This window comes from Natrix helvetica, assembly GCF_964273705.1.
Source record: "Natrix helvetica genome assembly, chromosome: 4".
NCBI lineage: Eukaryota > Metazoa > Chordata > Lepidosauria > Squamata > Natricidae > Natrix > Natrix helvetica.
Window position 1 is genome coordinate 53,374,038 of NC_138550.1, and position 15,965 is coordinate 53,390,002.

The 15,965-nt window shown below is 36.2% G+C and overlaps 1 protein-coding gene across 3 annotated transcripts in view; it reads right to left on the reverse strand.

Moving 5' to 3' along the window:
• Positions 1-823: 823 nt before the first annotated feature.
• Positions 824-15,965, reverse strand: part of CRYZL1 (crystallin zeta like 1) — a 30,081-nt gene continuing 14,939 nt past the window's right edge. For all 3 annotated transcript variants that reach the window (XM_081952189.1, XM_081952188.1, XM_081952190.1), the window contains exons 7-13: positions 15,728-15,861; positions 13,824-13,935; positions 8,279-8,377; positions 5,313-5,431; positions 4,905-5,010; positions 2,470-2,515; positions 824-1,534 (exon numbers count right to left, since the gene is read on the reverse strand). In XM_081952189.1, coding sequence (XP_081808315.1) covers positions 1,435-1,534; positions 2,470-2,515; positions 4,905-5,010; positions 5,313-5,431; positions 8,279-8,377; positions 13,824-13,935; positions 15,728-15,861 — 716 coding nt within the window. In that variant the 3' untranslated portion in view covers positions 824-1,434. The remainder of the gene's footprint in view (positions 1,535-2,469; positions 2,516-4,904; positions 5,011-5,312; positions 5,432-8,278; positions 8,378-13,823; positions 13,936-15,727; positions 15,862-15,965) is intronic.

The window sequence follows — 15,965 nt, forward strand, 5'->3', positions numbered from 1 at the left end:
CGCGGAAAAGGCAACCAATCCAAACTGAGCTCTTTCGCGAGGATCGCCACCCTTTTCGCCACGCACGCCCAGAGCATCTTTTCCCCGCTATTAAAGCTCAAGATAGGCAAACAGAGCTCCGCTCTTAAGGGGGAAAGAGAATAACTGGTTCCTTTTTGCTTTTGAAAAATTGATTTTCATTACGAGATCCACTATTAAACACCCGGGACAAAAGACGAAGACTTTAGAATGGTAAATCTAGATCCATTTCAGCTCTCTACCAGGTATTAGTATTAGAAGGGTGAGAATTGGATTTCCCTTGTCGATCTAGTAGAAATACATCTTTATCACCCATGGTTCCTTAGTGCAGTGTTTCTCAACCTCGGGCATTTTAAAAAATGTGTGGACTTCTAGATTTGTGAACCATTCAGAGATGCATAAGATGGGAGGCAATATAAATCTTTTACATAAATAATTCAATGGAATTTTTGACCATTGAATTAAAAATAATAATATGCATTTGACCCAACTAATAAAATTGCACACAGCAAGCCCAGGTCTGTTATAGCATATGCCAAGATAAACATATTTATGTTACAGGTTTCTTCCTTGTTTGGTGCAATAATCTTGATTATTCTAGAATTATGTATTTTAAGTATGATCAGAAATCAAATAAAACATTGTAGACTTAAACATTAGACATTCTGAAATTGCCTTTGGGGAGAAGTATTGTACTTCTGCATAAACAAATGCAGGTTTATATCTCCAGATTCTAAACAGCAGAACTTTAAAAGTAGATATTTGAAAACAGAGAATACAAACAATGAATCCAATTCTTTAAATCTGAATTGGAGAAATGTCTTTATTGTATTGTGAAATGCTTTTCCAACTTTACTCAGGTTTATCTTAATGTGCCTTGCTCTTTGTAAATGAAACGGAAGTTTATGTGACAATTCTAATAAAGATAGAAACAAAATGTAGTGAAAGGGAAAATTACAAAGTTACAATAAGATGCTCATAGTTTCCCATTTATGATGGAACATTAAAGAAAACATTCAGTCAAACCAAAAATCTAGACTTAAGTCTTTTTTGAAAAATCTTGGCTGTCACTTAGATTCATAGTAAATTTGTCCTACTGATTTCATGCTTTGTCTAAACTTGGATCAAATATGTAGTTTTCTGTAACATCATAGGATTCTCCTTTTTTCATCTGAATGAGCATGCAGTCACCCCTCCCCTCAAAATAAAAAAGCCAAACAAAAGAAAGCAGTACACAATAGTCAAAGGTAAGTTCTATGGGTTTTTTTAGACACATGAATTAGATCTAAGGTTACAAGGGACTCAACCTATAGTTATTAAAAACTGTTTCAGATATAGGCTGAAGACGATAAATATTTAACAACTATGCAGAATATATTAACTTCACTTTTTACAGTTCAAATTGCCTTAGAAACTTCATAGTTGGATAACTTGTTTTTTTCTTGCTTGATTCTTCTGAACTAATTCCATAGAAACTTTAGCTTCATATAATGGTAAAGGTTTATCCAGATGAGGTCTGAGAACAACAACAACAAAAAATTATAACAGCAGCATTTATTGTTTGCTTTATCCATTACTTCACTCCCTGACAATCTTTAGGAAGTTTATAGATATTAAGACACCCCGCAAAGTATCAAAATACATAAAATTAAATTATTAAAATATTACTGGTGAGAGGAAATACATAGTCAGTCTCCAAAATTCTTCCTAAAGAGTCACGTTTTTTACCAGTTTTCAAAATGCCACTAGAGGCCATTCTTGCCCTGCAGGGTATGCTGTTAAAAGGGGAGCCCCAAAGAGAATGTCTGCCATCAAATCATATTCAACTGAAAATGTACACATACATTGTACAACTAAACCTGATTTGTAGAAAATTTTTATAGACTGTCAAGATCTATCAATAGGCACATGGACTATGAACAAATGCAACTTCTAGAAAGGTAATTTTCCAGATAATTCATCCATCCTAAGTGGGCTTAATTATCATATGCAGTTTGTCCTAAGGGAAAAAATATACATGGATGATTTTTTACAATTTCCTAATTTCAACAATTAGAAAAAGAAATGAGCCCAAAATAGCCTGCACAACTTGGGACATGCCAAGTAGCCTTGTGCAGCCTTTTTTAAAAAAAATAGTAATACATTTACAGGGACTGCCTCCCCAAAAGAATGTTTCTGTGCATCTCCAAACTTCTTTGCCAACTCCAACACATTAGCTGCAAAACATTTCATCAGCACTCCATTTTGTGGTCCACAAGGATTTTTAAAGTATCAATATGGCCCTTCACCCTTTATGTGTTTTGCAGCCCTGAACTAGAATCTCTAGAGCTAATTGGGGCTAAACATTTTTATTATCATTTTCTCAACTTTTTAAAGCAGTTAATTGATAACGTACTTAAATGAATATATTTTAAAATGCTTATAATGCTTCAAACATCAATTTATCCTTACTTGAAAACTCCGCTTGATAACTTCTCCATTACATCTTCCAAAATAGGTATAGAAGAGAATAGTCAAGTGAAACACTATAAAATGTTAGAGCTGTGCCAAGATCTGACTTTGTAAGAGAAACGTGATCCATAATATATTTGGTCATGCAAACTGTACTCTCACAATCGCCTTAAATCAAACACATGTCAGAGTAACTAGAGTACAAATTAACTTATCGAAGAACAATTAAGGAGGAATCTTTTTTCATTGAAATACAGGTAGTCCTCAACTTATGACAGGTCATTTAATGACTGTTCAAAGTTACAAAGATCCATAAAGCACTTCTGGCCACCATAAAACATCACACCTGTGTGGTTGCTTAATGACTGCAATTGGGACAATTGTGATTGCAGTTGTTGAACAAAGCAGTCACGTGACTATCACTGAATAAACACTTTTGCTCAATACTAAGATGACTATCCCAATTGTGGTTGTAAGTTGAGGAGCATCTGTACTAGTGTTCAGTGAGTAACAAGGCTTCCAAGGAGGTGGAGTGGAGAGAGAAAGCAATTATTATATTGTTTCTAACTTGCATTTAAATGCTTTCACTGAACATGTATTCCTATGCTTTAGGAGAACCCACTAGTCTAATGCTTCCCAAAGCTTTCCAAAACTGTTTACCTGACAGTGCTTTTTATCCAATGTATATAAAATAGTTAAGTCAATTTAATATCCCTATTCTAATTGGGTAATCGGTTTGTGTGTTATTACCCAAAGAAAAACTACTCTTACCCAATTTTGAGTAATTTACCCAGGTTTGGGAAGCACTGCATTAGTTTATGCGGTTTCATAATAAATAAGGTCTCTACACACAGTTAAGAAACAGCTATAAAAATCCTTTTCTACTGTAAAGACTTTCCGTGAAAAGTTATCCAAGCATATCTATGAAAGAAAATACAATTATAATTAAATTAAATGACATAGTAGTTTTTGTATTGTATGTTAAAGGATTTAAAATGTGGTGGGACAGACAGAAAAATGGGAAAAAATGAAAATATTTATGTATGTGATCAAGTATAAAGCACTGTCTCGTTCTATATATTTATGTGTTTCAACAGTAGCAATGAACACAATAAAAACCTTGAAGATGTTAAAAAACTCACTCATATTTGCCTGATCATTTTGTTTGGCAATTTAATGTATAAATATTTCACAAATAATTAAATAGGTAAATTATTTAAATTAAAAACATCAGTGCAAGTATTACTATTTATGTTACTCTACAGGTAGTCCTTGACTTACGATCATAATCAGGACTGGAATTTTGGTTGCTAAGCAATGCAGTCATTAAGCAAGTCATCATGTGATGGGACTTGCAATCTCTCTGAAAAAAGGTAAAGTCTTTAGTTAGTTCATTTTTACACCTCCAAATATCAATCTAACTTAAAGCTGACCAATACTTTAGGTTTGATCGATGTTTGGAGGTGTTAAAAAAGAGCTTGATTTTACAACTATTTTTATTCTGGTTGTTAATTGAATTTTATGGTTGCTAAATGAATCACATAATCCTTAAGCAAATCCAGGTTCCTTAGTTTGCTTTTCAGAAGCCAGCTGGGAAGGTTTCAAGTTCTGTTGTAAGTGAAACAATTTGCCAAGTGCTCAAATCAGAGGTAGGTTGCTAATTTTTTTACTATTGGTTCTGGTGCGCGCAGAAGCGTCGAGGCGCGTGGGCGGAGCCTCCCGCGGCTGCTACTACCGGTTCGGCCAAACCAGCAGCAACCCACCTCTGGCCCAAATAGTGATTATGTGACCTCAGCGATAGTGCAACTCATAACTTTGAGGATGAGTTGTAGACCAATGTTTCCAAGGCTGCTATAACTTTAAACTTGTTAAACGACTGCTCATAAGTCAAGGACTGCCAGTTGGTTTGTATGCAATTCAATTTTTTTACTCCCACCCTTAAAGGCTTTTGTGTCTTTGAGGGTGGATACCTAAGGGACCACTTTTTTCTTATTCCTCCTGCCTGGCCAGTAATATTTGGCAAAGACAGCATGCTCTGGATCCCATCAACAAAGGGATCATGTTCTGAGACACAAGAGGTGTTTTTCTGCAGTCCTGTCTGCCAGCAAAACATGGACACTAACCTCACAATTGATACAAAATATATAAATACTATGATACATAAATACAATCAACATTATTTAGCAATTTTATTTAAGGGGATTTTAAACTGTGTTTTAATTGTGTTTTTAGCAGTGTTTATTGTCCTTCACTTACAAGTCTATTCTCCTTCATGCACAAATGTAATTGTCCTTGTTTTTCGTATGTATGTGTGTCCTATGTGTATTTTATTCTTTTGATTGTACGCCGCCCCGAGTCCTTCGGGAGAGGGTTGCGGCTAATCAAATAAAATTTATTTATTTATTTATTTATTTATTATATAATAAAAAGGATATATAGATATTTTCCTTGTTGCATACTTGACAAATTCCAAATTTCCTCATTCAGAAAAGAAACTGAAGCACCTTTCAGGAAAAGATATTGACAATCTGGAGGATCCAACTTTAAAAAAGAGATAAATAGTGAAGCTATATTACTTTAGAATAAAAATAGCATAAACAAAGAACGTTAGTTGAAGGTTAACAAAAGTTTTTGCGAAGAGAAAATATCATTTTCTATATTATCTACATTGTTATTTATTCAAAAAATATAAGACTAGGATGACATACAGTGCATTCCAGATATTAGAATTTCAACTTCCATATTATTGGGAATTTTATGCAAATTAAAGTCCAATGCAGCTGGAAAATATCAGAATGGGAAAGATTGTTCTAACTATAATTGTTTCAGAAGTTTCTTCTTACCTGAAGATTTTTTTCAGTCGTAATCCAGTGCCCTGCGGCACTGAGTAACGTAATGATGTCATGCTTGTGGGGTAGCAATTGTTGTGAAGTTGTTTCATTGTCTTTATTATGCAGTCTCACTAAAAACAAATTAAAAACACTTTCTAAAAAATGGAAGATGAGCAAGAACTGAGAAGATATGCATATCAATAAATTCGTATTTTTTTTCAGGATTTGCTTTTTCTTTGTGCTACATTAACTTTGTCTTTTTTTTACTCTACCAGGCTCAAATTATTATATTTCTGACACATACATGAAGACATGTCACTCATTTGAGTGAGCCTCAGTATTTTGCCCTAAAAAGTATACTTGTTCCCAATAATTTGAAAACTGAGAGATGAATAAATATTCATAGCTTAAAATATATGTCCATATAAGCATTTCAGTCTATGCTGTTAGTATATAACTTGCCCTGAGGTCCATTGGTACAAATGCCTTTTAAAATACTGCTTTCCCAAAAAGATTTTGTGTTTTTTCATGGCTTATAACAAAATATCACAAAGGGCAAAAACCACAGGAGTGAACTAATTTAATTATCTTGGCAATATCCTGTGACTATTGCTACAGTAATTAACTGCAGAATAGCAAAGGCTACCTCTGCTTTTAGAAGATTGTGCTCTACTGTTATCGAGCTTACGAAACAAGGCACAACGGTGAAGCATAACATAAGCATGAGCCATGTACAACCAGGCATGCCTGTCCAAATATGCAAAAACATTTTGTGCCTGAATTGGCCTGATTGGTTGCCTTCAGCCACACCCTATTTAATCTTTGATCCTTACAAAATCAACAGAACTTAATCCTAAACTACCGCTTGGATAAAAACACAACTTTTAATGACTTTGCTTTCCATTTATTAAATGGCAAATTCTAATATAGTGTATATAATTTTAACCTTAGGATATACATTGTACTAAAAATGTGCTTCTCTGGGTAGAAGCATCCTGTAAGTGTGTTCATCCAAACAGGGAAAGTTATCTTTCCTCACTATAATATATAAGAGGTGAGAGGTCAGCAGTCTTTCTTACTTATGAAACTGCTTTGTAGAACAGTCCCTCCCTCAAGACTGGATAACACAGATTTTATAGTCATTCCACATAGCGGTAAAAACGGACCTGTCCATTATGGCCTTAAGGCTACATACATTGATGACATTCATATATTATATAGTTAGGTATTATAGGGGTTTTTTAAACTGATAATTTGCCTTTATGGGTGATTACATTCTTATTTCTTTTATTGTGTATTTAGTATTCTACATTGCTGCCAATTGCATGATTTGTGGCTATAGGAAGCAAATAAAAAAAATACAGTATAGGGTTTCTGTTGCTAAGCAAGACAGTTAAGTGAGTTTTGCCCTATTTTACAACCATTCTTGCCATAATTGTTAAGTGAATCACTGCAGTTATTAAGTTCCTAACATAGTTGTTAATTGATTCTGGCTTCCCCATTGACTTTGTTTGTCAGAAGGTTGCAAAAGGTAGTCACATGACCCCAGGACACTGCAACCATCATATGAACCAATTACCCAGCATCCAGATTTTGATCAGGTGACCACAGGGATACTGCAATGGTCACAAGTGTGAGTGACAGTCATAGGTCACCTTTTTCACTGATGTTGTAACTTCAAATGGTCACTAAACAAATGGTTGTAAATCAAGGACTACCTGTAGCAGGGGTGGGTTCCTGCCAGTTCTAACCTCTTCTATGGGAGAGGTTCCACAAATCTACAGTGCCGTTTAGAACCGATTCCAGCTCCCTCCCCCCACCCGTCCGCACATCATCAAGATGAAGAGCAAGAGGAGGAATTCTGGGAGTTGAAGTCCACAAGTCTTAAAGCTGTCAAGTTTGAACACCCTGGGGTTTTTTTCTAAAGGGTTAGGGGTGCAAGGGTTTTGTAACTTGACAGCTTTAAGACTTGCACACTTCAGTGCCAGAGTTCCTGAGCCAACATGACTGGAGGAGGACTTCTGGGAGTTGAAGTCCACAAGCCTTAAAGCTGTCAAGTTTGAACACCCTGGTTTTTTTTTCTAAAGGGTTAGGGGTGCAAGGTCTTGTAGCTTGACAGCTTTAAGACTTGCACACTTCAATGCCAGTTTCTGAGCCAACATTTTGGTTGCTAAGCAAGAGCGTTGTTAAGTGAGTTTCACATTTTATAAGACGCCCACCCAGTCACATGACTGCCAAGCCACTCCCACCTGGTCACATGGCTGGCAAGACACTCCCACAAAGCAGGCCACACCTACAGAAGAGGTTCTAAAAAAATTTGAAACCCACCACTGACCTGTAGTTATATTTACAATTATGGCTCTAATTGTATTATTTCATTATGCAATCTAGCCTATTCTACTTCTATTCCTAGAAAGATTATTTTATTATTTTAATTTGCAGTTAACACTGGAAGACAGAAAAAACATGCAATTCATCCCCAAATGTACAAGCAATAATCCAAAACATTGTAACATGGGCTCTTAAAATTTGCAATGCTGTTTAAAAGATTCAGAGAAGGGGAATATTTTCACTTGGCAATTAATCAAATTTTCTCAAAGAGTATTTCATAGATGGGGGAAAATCAGCAGGCCCTTTCCTTTAGTGACTTACCATCTTCATTTGGCAAAGATATTCAAAGAACCTTCAAGAATGACATTTAAATCCAGGATACTTAAATTGGAGATAATTCATTTCTCCAGATACTTTGGTTTCACTGGATGCTCAACATTTTCTAAAGCAAAATTGAAACTTAGTAGACATATTCTGAATTAACTGAAGCTTAATATCATTTTCAAAGAGAGATCCATAAACAAACATTGAGCAAAACAACTGCTATACTGGAGGATATAGTTTTACAATAAAACCATAATTTGTTTACATAAATTAATAGAATTTGGAAGTATTTTCTGAAACAGAGTTTTGGAATAATTACAGACCTCCTGCATCAATGATAATATCCACTCCTAGTCCACCTGTCTCCTCTAAACAACTTTCTGTCAGGTCGTATTTTCCATTCGAGACATCTATAATCCGAACTGAATGGGTGAGAAGATAAAATACAATAAATATTTAGGCATATGTTGTTTTAAAAATCAATCCAAATATCAATATACATCAGGGGTGTCCAAACTTGGCAACTTTAAGACTTGTGGACTTCAACTCCCAGAATTCCCCAGCCAGCTCTGGGAGTTGAAGTCCACAAGTCTTAAAGTTGCCAAGTTTGGACACCCCTGATATACATAAAAGAAAAACATTTCATTTCTTTAAAAAGATTTATAATTACTGTAGGTAGGGAATAACCAGTTATCAAAAATTTAGGGCTGCTCCTCATCACAGTAAACATAGACCTCCCAGACAAAAGTTGAATATCCTTGCTCTACTGTGTTCTTTGGGGTTTCCTGATTTTTTATATGCTATTTGGGAAGCATATAAACAAGTTTCAAGGAGAAATAAGTAATAAGTTACCTTTTATGGAAACTTCTTGCAAGGCATAAAAGTAAGCCCCCAACCAAAACATGAACAAAAGCAGAAAACAAAACACATCACAAAAGACACATTGCAAAAAGATATGTAAAAATGACTTTGCATGTATTAAATGGAATCAAATTGATAGGACTTTCCATACTGTCAATAGAGAGCCAATTTAAAGGTTAAGTTTATATTTTTAGTAGAGGACTGGGAGAGAAATAACTGGCATATGAAATGCAAGGTCTCTAGAGATTGCCTACAGAAATTGTGTTTTTTTTAATTTCACTCTCCCATTTTGCAGAGCAGTGAGATTAGAGAGGAAGGGATTACAAGAGAGGAAGCAGGCATTCAATGGGAATATCCTGGGCTGTTTCCAGGGCATGCTCATGGCTATTGGTATCAGCACATTGTTTTTGATTGTATTCCCAATTGTGTTTCTGCTTACTCTTTTGTTATCCATTCCTCCCCAATCTCTCTGCTCTGTAAAGGGGAAAAAACAGGAACAGGACAATGTAGACTGATTATGATGGCAATCACAAGATATAGGGATGCTGCAAAGGTGATAAATGCAGGCAATAGTTGTAAAGTTATTTTTTTCAGCACTATGTTAAGTTTAAATGGTCACAGATTGAAGCACTCAGTAAGCAAGGATTACCTGTACTGCGGTATGTCTCTCAAAGTCGGTGGCATTCTAATACTGTTTTTATATGACAAACAAATGTATCCTTTCTGACCGCAAGGATGAACTTTCTTTTAGGGAAACATATTTTAAAATATATATTTTATTTTTGAGTTTACGATATTACAGAAAATATTACCTGCATTCATAAATCAGCCATATGTAAACTTGGAATGTCATTAAGTCTAAGGTTGCTATACTAAATCTGAATAGCCAAGACAAAAGATAAATATTAAAATTAAATAATAGATGGAAGAGATGAACGCTGCATATTATGTGCAGTTCTCATCCAATTCTGTGAGCTTTTACAATTCTGGGTTCCTAAAGTTTTTATTAGAATATTGAAAATTTCCCGTCATTAGGTCATAATTAGAAACAACTTCTTACAAAGCAGGAATTTACCGTATTTATCGGCGTATAACACGCACAGGCATATAACACGCACCTTCATTTTAAGAGGGAAATTTCAGGAAAAAAAATTAAATTTCAAATAAAGAACTTTGAAGCAAAATAAGGGTAGCTCAGAACTTTTTTTTATTAATATTATTACCACTTATAAGGTAAATAATGTAAAAGGACAGTAAAAGCAACTGTTTTAACAAAGAAACTTGGATATTCTGTTTTTACAAAAGTTTACTCAGAAATCGCTATCTGGGAAACCAAGAAACTCTTCATCTTCACTGCTATCTTCAAAATCGCAATGAACACTGCTGCTTTCACTGCTACTATCTTCATAAATCAGCTCATCTTCTTCACCATCCAAAGCATTACTTATGCCACATTTCTTAAAAGATTTGATAACAATATCTTCTTTAATTGCGTCCCACGAAGTCTTTATCCACTGACAAACTTTTGAAATGCCAGGTCTTTTCATTCGCCCAGAATTCGTAACTTCATGTTGGTTTTTATCACACATGTATTTATTCCATTCTTCACGCATTAAGGCTTTGAAGGGCTTGTTAATGCAAACATCCAATGGCTGCAATTGTGATGTAAGTCCTCCTGGAATGACTGCTATTTTTGTTTTGCACATTTGAAATTTTCTCTTTGTTGGTTCTGTAAGATGAGATCTGAATGAGTCCAGTACTAACAAGGATGGCTTCTTTAACAAAGCACCTGGGCGCTTCTCCCACACATTTCTAATCCAAAGCTTCATGCCTTCTTCATCCATCCAACCTTTGGGATGAACATGCACCTGTATGCCACTTGGAATTTTCTCCTTAGGCAAAGTTTTCCTTTTAAAAATGACCAATGGTGGCAGCTTGTTTCCATCTGCAGTGACAGCAAGGACCACGGTATAATGATTTTTTTCATGCCCTGAAGTTTTAATTGTTACTGTCTTGGCACCTCTTGCTTCCACAGTTTTGTTTGAAGGAACATCGAAGGTGAGTGGTACTTCATCCATGTTGCCTATTTGACCAAATTCAAAATTTTGTCTTTTCCTTTGTTTGATAATAAAGTTATGAAAATTTATTATCTTCTCTTCATAATCATCTGGCATACGCTGGGCAATACTGGTTCTTGTTCGCATCCGAAGCTCATGCCTCTTCATGAATCTTTGGCACCATGATGCTGTTCCTTTGAAATCATGTATTTGCAACTCTTTGCTGATTTTCACTGCTTGAATAATGATCATTTTTGTTGATAAAGCAATACCAGCTTTTCTATGATTAAGTACAAATTCCTTCACCTGTTCTTCTAATTTTGGCCATTTAGCAATACCGCTGCGAAAATTGCATTTTGTTTTTGATAAGGTCTTGAGTTTTTCTTCCATTTTTCGCCACTCTCGTATTGTGCATTCTGTTGGTGGCTCTCCAAAATGCCTTGCTGCAGCCCTATTTCCATGTTGCTTGGCATATTCCACAACCTTCAACTTGAAAGCAGCTGTATATGCTCCACGCTTTTGTTTTAAATCCATTAGGGATACCAGTAGTAGGGAAATACCGTAAGTACGGTTATGAATGCAGTTTTTTTCAGCGTCAGAGCGTCAGGATGAGTCACACTGCAGTGGTATACTTTTTACCTAAGTTTAAATTAAAAAAAAGAGTAAGGTAGTATCAGGGGTGTGTAAATTTACATTCTGCACAACGCCAATCATAAGTAGTGAGGCATTTCCCAAACGTCAGCTTCACATACACACGCTACCTATGATTGATGATGTGCAGCGCTGGATCCTGTGTGATCCTTTGCAGGGATGGGGTCCTGTGTGTCTCTTAGATCCCATCCCCCTGTCAAACAGTACCGTATTTCTTTGCCCCCCCCCAGCAGATTTAATTATTTATTTATTTAAGGATCCATCTACTTGCACATATTGGATCCAGCATGCTGGCACTATTGTATCACCAGTTTTTGCACATATGGGAATTAGCATGTTAGCACTTTGTATAATTATTTTATAATTACCATATATTTTATCTGTTAATACCGTAAGTTGTTAATTCGTTAAGTTGTTACGCCTTACACAAAACCCCACTCCAGTTTACTTCACTACTTTACTTGTACCTGACGGGTACAAGTTCTTTTGCCTCAGACAGCAAACTCTCGCGAGTCTGCAAACTCTCGCCCACACCCCGCTGTCTAAAGCGCTTCCTTTCGCCCGCATGAGCTCTTCCACGGGCAAAAGAAAGCGTTTTAGTCGGGTGTCCGGGGAGAGGAGAGAATATTCAGCCAGTCTCTCCTCCTCTCGCCCACACCCCACTGAGTAGCGCTCCGCGATCCTTTTCTGTGTGCCTGGCGTTTAAAACATCCGGCTATCTATCTAAACGTCAGGCACACAGAAAAGGATCGCGGAGCGCTTCGCCCCAACAGCAGCAGGCGCACAGAAAAGCAGCTGCTGTTGGGGCGAAGCGCTCCGCGATCCTTTTCTGTGTGCCTGACGTTTAGATAGATAGCCGGATGTCCTAAACGCCAGGCACACAGAAAAGGATCGCGGAGCGCTTCGCCCCAACAGCAGCTGCTTTCAGGCGCACAGAAAAGCAGCTGCTTTTGGGGCGAAGCGCTCCGCGATCCTTTTCTGTGTGCCTGACGTTCAGATAGATAGCCGGATGTCCTAAACGCCAGGCACACAGAAAAGGATCGCGGAGCGCTTCGCCCCAACAGCAGCTGCTTTTCTGTGTGCCTGGCGTTTAGATAGATAGCCGGATATTTTAAACGCCAGGCACACAGAAAAGCAGCTGCTGTTGGGGATCGCAGAACGCGAACCGGCGAAGCGCGCTCAGGAAGGCGGGGTAATGGGGTCACGTGTGCTTGAGGCTGAGGCAGCCTCAGGCTACTGTAAAAACAGTATCGGTGTATAACACGCATACATCATTTGCCCCCTATTTTTCGGGGGGGGGGAAAGTGCGTGTTATACGCCGATAAATACGGTACCTAAAGTTATAATCAAAGTCTACACAATGTAACCACTCAAATGTTGACATCTTTTCCACTACTATTTCCCTTGTTAATTACAGGCAGAGACCAGATCAGCATTTTTCCAAAATTATTGGGGAGGGGGGATAGCTACCTTAACTGTATATGTCTGAGTAAAACAAGTTGGATCAGTTCACTTGATACATTAGTCCAGGGGTGTCCAAACTTGAGAACTTTTAAGACTTGTGGACTTCAACTCCCAGAATTCCCCAGCCAGCATGGCTGGCTGGGGAATTCTGGGAGTTGAAGTCCACAAGTCTTAAAGTTCTCAAGTTTGGACACCCCTGCATTAGTCAATAAAGCTGGCTATGATGAATAGGTGAGACCAATAATCAGCCTTGGTTGGGAAAGCTCACCATAATATGTTGCAGACTGCCTGTCCAAAACAAGCCAGAAGACAAACCCCTTAACAAATATTAAAGAACAAACCTTGGTTTTGCTCTCTCTTCTTTAGAATGGAATAACTCACTGCTGCATTCGTAATTATACTTATTTAGGTAATCTATCTTTTTGCCTTAATACTATAGTTATATGTAAGCACTGGACAGAATTGTTACATTGCAATTTCGCTTCCCCCTGAACAGATATGAAAGTTCATTGTTAGCTAGGGTAAATTTTATTCAAAGATCGAATTCTTGGTATTAATATTTTTATTTGATAATTTAAATACTTTTATGCTGTTTTATCATCAAAATGTACAGTTAACATTATGGGTGATTGTGGCGAGATGTTAAAATATTGGTAATGTGTACGCAAGTGTAGGATGTATCTGAAAAATATAGTTTGGATAAATGACATAGAATAATCCTCTATTTCAAGTTTTCTAGATGCCAGCCCTTATGAGCTTATCAACATTTATAAATTTAAGAAATGGTCTGAATTAGGTCTTTTCATGAGGTTTAGTATAAAATAATTTAACTTACCTACAGAAGGAACAGTCCTCTCAAGACACTGTTTGTCTTCAAGATTATACACAGTAGAAATCACCTTGGCTCCTCTGTGTTGTGCTAACTGAATAGCTATTGTACCGAATGACTGCAGAAAAAAAAATGGTTATGTACATTTATTTATACATCTATATCTAGCTGCAATAGAGCCTAGTGAAAAAAAAACTTTCCAATCCTACATTCACAGTGTAAAAGAGCTCCTAGCTCTAGCTGGAACATCAGAAACCTTGCAATTGTCTTCATTTTTAGCAACATAAAAGAGCATTAAAAATACCTTGAGAAAAATTAATCTGTTTCTACATGATACATCCAGGGCTACAACATCTCAGAGAATTAAGTAGTCTCTGCATGACATGCTAGCGAAAGAAAGCCTACACATTATCTAGAACCTAGTTCCATTGTTCCAAAAATTCAGTTACAATCTTTTTTCTTATATTACTCATTGGTTTTAGTCCTGTATTCTGGGACAGCACAGAACAAGCCTTCTCTGTCTTTATTTATTTATTTATTTATTTATTTATTTATTTATTTATTTATTTATTTATTTATTTATTTATTTATTTATTTATTTATTTATTATTTATTTATTTATTTATTTATTTATTTATTTATTTATTTATTTATTTATTTGATTTCTAGACCGCCCCCTCTCCCCGAAGGGACTCGGGGCGGTGTACAGGTACCGAATTAAAAAACCTTACAAATAATCATAAATATAGTTAAAAACGAATTAAACATTAAACCCCTGTACAAATTTATAAAAATTAAAAACTAAGCCTAAGACCAAAATTTAAAAATACAGGCTGGGGTGGGAGAGCTGGAATTAGGCCAAGCCGGCTAGATTGAACAGGTGGGTTTTGAGCTTCTTACGGAAGGAGCAGAGGAAGGAGCAGAGGTCCGTGGTTTTTAACATGTCAGCTCTTCAATATTTAAAAAAGCACTAGAATGATTTCAGTTTTACCTTCTCTAAAGTAAATATACCTGTTCCTTCAACCTTTCCCCACTGGAGTAATTTTTCTTAGCCATGAACATTTTCATTACTTTCCATTGCATCTATTCCAATTTGCTACATTTTTCTTAAGGTACAAGATCCTGACTTTTGAGACTTTTAAAATTTTAGTTTATTTAAACAAATTTTATGGCTGGCCAATTCATAGTGATGGTAGGTAACTGTCAACCAATATAAAAAAGATCATGCCTTTTCACCGGGTGCCATACTATGGACCCATGCCATTCATACTTCTCTCCATCTATGTGCAAGCACAAGCACAAATACACACACACACACATGCAAATAAGATGAAATTATTGCTTCTCCATGCTTTTGAAACTCGTGGTTCTGTTAATGTAGCCACAAAAAATTATTATCAGGTGACACTTGTGATTCACTATAATTCAAAAATCTACTTGGTAAGCTGAATTACTGTACCCCATTGCAATGCTATATTTCATTTTTTTTTGCATTTATGTCTATTTCATTTTATTAATTTCAGCCATGTTTCCTATTTTATTGTTTTGTCCTATTTTTGATACATACACATTTTTCCATATTTTGCTTGACTGAGATGCAAGCGTAAGAAATATAATGTTGTCGAAATTAGTGGAATTTAATTTTCTGTGAAAAGAAGCATGTCATATTTAATTGGAATTTACAGAATCACCCCATAATAGCCCTCCCCCTAACAAATAGATATCAGTAGCATATTTCCCCTCCCCCACATCCATTTAAGGTAACTAAGGTGATCATTTGGAAAAAAAAGAACAAGAATAATTCCAGTTGTGTGAACAGAAGGCTGCTTTAGCAACATTGGATTTAACCCACTGAATGTCTAATAAACAGTTTTCAGAATACTTATGTTCAGTGGCATTTTTATACATACACTTGCACCATCCATTATCAACACGTTTTTTCCGTCAGAAACATAGGACAGATAATGTAGAGCTGTATATGCACGAAGACCGTCACAAATGGTCCCAGCTGATTCCATCCAGGAGATTTTTTCAGGCTTGTGAACTATTTCACAAAGAAGAAAGTTTGGTGATAGACTTTATAGCAGTGTTGAAGCATACAGATGGTCCTTGACTGACAACCATTTGTTTAGTGATCATTCAAAGTTA